Raw genomic sequence first — 4,192 nt, 5'->3', positions numbered from 1 at the left:
CATCCTTCCATCATCCATCCATCCATCCCCCTTATATTCCATCCATCATCCATCCATCCATCATCCACCCATCATCCATCCATCATCCATCCATCATCCATCCATCATCCATCCATTCATCCACCCATCATCCATCCATCGTTCATCCATCATCCATCCATCCATCATCCAACCATCATTCATCCATCCATCATCCATTCATCCAGCCTTCATCCATCCATCCATCATTCATCCATCCATCCATCATCCATCCATCCATTCATCCAGCCATCATCCAACCATCATTCATCCATCCATCATCCAGTCATCCATCCATTCATCCATCCATACATCCATCATCCATCCATCCATCCATCCATCCATCATCCATCCATCCATCCATCCATCAATTCATCCATCCATCCATCATCCATCCATCCATCCATCCACCCATCATCCATCCATCCATCCATCTATCATCCATCCATCGATCATCCATCCATCGATCATCCATCCATTCATCCATCCATCATCCATCCATCCATCCATCATCCATCCATCCATTCATCCAACCATCATTCATCCATCCATCCATCATCCATCCATCCCTCCATCCATCCATCCCTCCATCATCCATCTATCATCCATCCACCCATCATCCATTCATCATCCATCCATCCATCATCCATCCATCCATTCATCCATCCTCCATCCATCCATCATCCATCCATCCATTCATCCATCCATCATCCATCCATCCATTCATCCATCCATCATCCATCCATCCATTCATCCATCCATCATCCATCCTTCCATCCGTCCATCATCCATCCATCCATCCATCCAACCATCATTCATCCATCCATCATCCATCCATCCAGCCTTCATCCATCCATCCATCATTCATCCATCCATCCATCATCCATCCATCCATCCATCCATTCATCCAGCCTTCATCCATCCATCCATCATTCATCCATCATTCATCCATCCATCATCCATCCATCCATCATCCATCCATCCATCCAACCATCATTCATCCATCCATCATCCATCCATCCATCCATCCATCATCCATCCATCCATCATCCATCCATCCATCCTTTCATCCATCCATCATCCATCCATCCATTCATTCATCCATCCATCATCCATCCATCCATCCCTCCATCCATCCATCATACATCCATCATCCATCCATCCATCCATCATCCATCATCCATCCATCATCCATCCATCCATCATCCATCCAACCATCATTCATCCATCCAACATCCATCCAACCATCATTCATCCATCCATCATCCATCCATCCAGCCTTCATCCATCCATCCATCATTCATCCATCCATCCATCCATCCATCATCCATCCATCCATCCATCCATCCATCCATCCATCCATCCATCCATCCATCATCCATCCATCCCTAACTCACCGCTCTCGCTGCCAGAGTTACAACGATGCCGGTCAGGAAGGTCAGGTAGTATCCTGGATAGGCTCCATGCCACATGGCGGACAGGATGAATGTGGCTGCTGTTGGATGGTAAGGACATCGCTCATAACACACCCTATTTTCCAACAGATAAAGAGCAGTGCACGGTTAAAGAAACATGTTTCATTTCCAAAACATCCTTAATAACCCCCCGCTCTGCAGACAGACCTTTTAAGCCAGAGGACCGTCTGAATGTTCCAGTTGTCCAGGAAAACTTTGAAACTGGTGGCAAACTAAAACAAAATTGAGTTTAATTAGTCTAGCTGCTAATCTGTACGATCTATTACCTCCTAATGATCCTGACCTCAATGTTTAATATCCGAAGGTTGGAGATCAGGTCCCAGCGAGGGGCGCCATTATCGTCGTAGCCATTGAAACCAAAGCCAGCGGCATTGTTGATGGCATCAGCTGTAAGGGGAGACAACCTCAGGATGAAATGAGCAAACAGTCCAATAACATAAAGAGGTTTAGTAAATCTGAACTCAAATCAAGGTTCCAGTCACCCACCAAGCGTCCAAACAAAGTAATACTTGGGTCGGGTGGTCAGCATGGAGAGATACAGGTAGACCACCTGAGCATAGAACGGGGTGCTGGCGATGAAATCGTCATCGTTGTTCCGCTCCACAGGGAATACTTTACACACTGACAGGAATACCAGGAGGCAGAAGAAGGAGGTGGCCACTTTACGGACCACCTCCATCTGAGGAGAAACGCATTTGTTCTGGTTTAGATTCTGCTTGCAGACAGAAAAACCACCTTGTGTCCTGATTTATAATCCAGTATTATATTTCTATCACTCCCTGGTTGCTGATGGAATATTAAAGGAAAACTACACTGCTCAAAAAAACAAAGGAAACACGTAAACAACAATCAAATCAAATCACTTCTGTAGCAATCAAACCATCTTCTAATGAAGCAACACTGACTGATAATCAATTTCCCATGCTGTTGTGCAAAGGGAATAGAAAACAGGTGGAAATTACTGCCAATTAACAGGACACTCAATATAGGAGTGGTTGTGCAGGTGGGGACGACAGGCCACTTCCAACTACCTAGGTTTACTGGCTGATGTTTTGGTCACTTTTGAATGTCGGTGGTGCTTTCATAGTTCGTGGTAGCATGACATGGACTCTACAACCCACACCACTGGCTCAGATAGTGCAACTCATCCAGAATGACACATCAATGCCATAGAACGTTTGCTTTGTCTGTCAGCGTAGTGTCCAGAGGCTGGAGGGGCTACCAGCAGACAGGCCAGTACAAGAGGACACATGGAGGAGGCCGTAGGTGGGCAACAACCCAGCAGCAGGACAGCTACCTCCGCCTTTGTGCAAGGAGGAACAGGAGGAGCACTGTCAGAGCCCTAAAAAATTACCTCCAGCAGGCCGTAAATGTGTGTGCATAAAGGCTTAAGGCTGATTTATACTCAGAAACTAGGTCGTCTGCGTGTGTGTTGCAGTAGATGCAAATGTGCCTCTGCCCCTGTCGATGACGCTTCGCTGCAACTCTCAAAAATTGTACGTGACCGCAGACAGGAGGCCTCTGCTACATCCGCTGTACACTATGCATATTTCTTGTTTCGTACCTTAACGGCTTGTTTTGTTTGTATGACCGCCGTTGTGGAAAACGACTTGTGAAGTTGGACCAGCTAGAAGAGCGAGGAGCGTGAGAACGCTGAAACCCTTTTTCCACCATATTTTCGCTCTCATGTCCCTCCGATGTCGAACAAACTTGTCCCCACTTCCTCACCGCCTCAGCCGTATCTAGTTCCACAGCTAGTTCCGGATTGTCCCTCTTGCGTTGTGGCGTGGAATAACATAGCGCAGACCACGCTTCAATATTAGGCATAAATAAAAGATATCTGTTACAAGCTCACTGCGACACACTGCTGCGGGAGGATAACCAGCCCTTTAGAAACCGACTCCATGAGGATGGTATGAGGGCCCGACATTCACAGATGGGGGTTGTGCTTACAGCCCAAAGTTGTGCAGCACGTTCGGCATTCGCCGAATTCGCAAATTCACCACTGGCGCTCTGTTGTCTTCACAGAAGAAAGCAGGTTCACAATGAACACGTGACAGAGACTGTAGACACAGCGGAGGGTGATCTGCTACCTTCAGGTTTGGCAGTGGGTCAGTAATGGTGTGGGGTGGCATTTCTTTGGAGGGCCACACAGGCATCCATGTGCTCTGCAGAGGTAGCGTGACTGCCATTGGGTACCGAGATGAGATCCTCGTAACCTCATGTGTGACCACATGCTGGTGCGGTTGGCCCTGCATTCTTCCTAATGCAGGACAATCCTAGACCTCAAGTGGCTGGAGTGTGTCAGCAGGTCTTGCAAGATTATTGAAGCAATGGACTGGCCCCGCCCGTTGCCCAGACCTGAAACCGTTTGAGCACATCTGGGACATTATGTCTTGATCCAATGCTTTTAGACCAGGTCTGGGAGGAGACCATCTGCCACCTCATTAGGATCATGCCCAGGCATTGTAGGGAGGACATACAGGTGTGTGGAGGCCACTCGCAATACTGAGCCTCATCTTGACCTGTTTTAAAGATGTTACATGGAAGTTGGATCAGCCTGTAGTGTATGTCCACTTTGATTTGTGTCCAAGTCCACATCCAAATCACCATTGGTTAATAAATTTGATTTAAATTGATGATTTTTGCATGATTTTGTTGTTAGCACTTTCTAATTTGTACAGAACAAAGTAGAATGT

At 46.9% G+C, this 4,192-nt stretch overlaps 1 protein-coding gene across 1 annotated transcript in view; it reads right to left on the bottom strand.

The window, feature by feature from the left end:
• Positions 1-1,406: 1,406 nt before the first annotated feature.
• mboat2b (membrane bound O-acyltransferase domain containing 2b) overlaps positions 1,407-4,192 on the bottom strand; it is a 20,024-nt gene continuing 17,238 nt past the window's right edge. Inside the window, exons 8-11 of the mRNA XM_038286027.1 lie at positions 1,980-2,172; positions 1,777-1,880; positions 1,641-1,705; positions 1,407-1,548 (exon numbers count right to left, since the gene is read on the bottom strand). Of these exons, the coding sequence (XP_038141955.1) occupies positions 1,407-1,548; positions 1,641-1,705; positions 1,777-1,880; positions 1,980-2,172 (504 nt within the window). The remainder of the gene's footprint in view (positions 1,549-1,640; positions 1,706-1,776; positions 1,881-1,979; positions 2,173-4,192) is intronic.

This window comes from Cyprinodon tularosa, unplaced genomic scaffold (genome assembly GCF_016077235.1).
Source record: "Cyprinodon tularosa strain WSP-4 unplaced genomic scaffold, ASM1607723v1 ctg1059, whole genome shotgun sequence".
NCBI classification, from domain to species: Eukaryota; Metazoa; Chordata; class Actinopteri; order Cyprinodontiformes; family Cyprinodontidae; genus Cyprinodon; species Cyprinodon tularosa.
The sequence above is the reverse complement of the archived record's forward strand: the minus strand, read 5'-3'. Positions and strand labels throughout refer to the sequence as shown.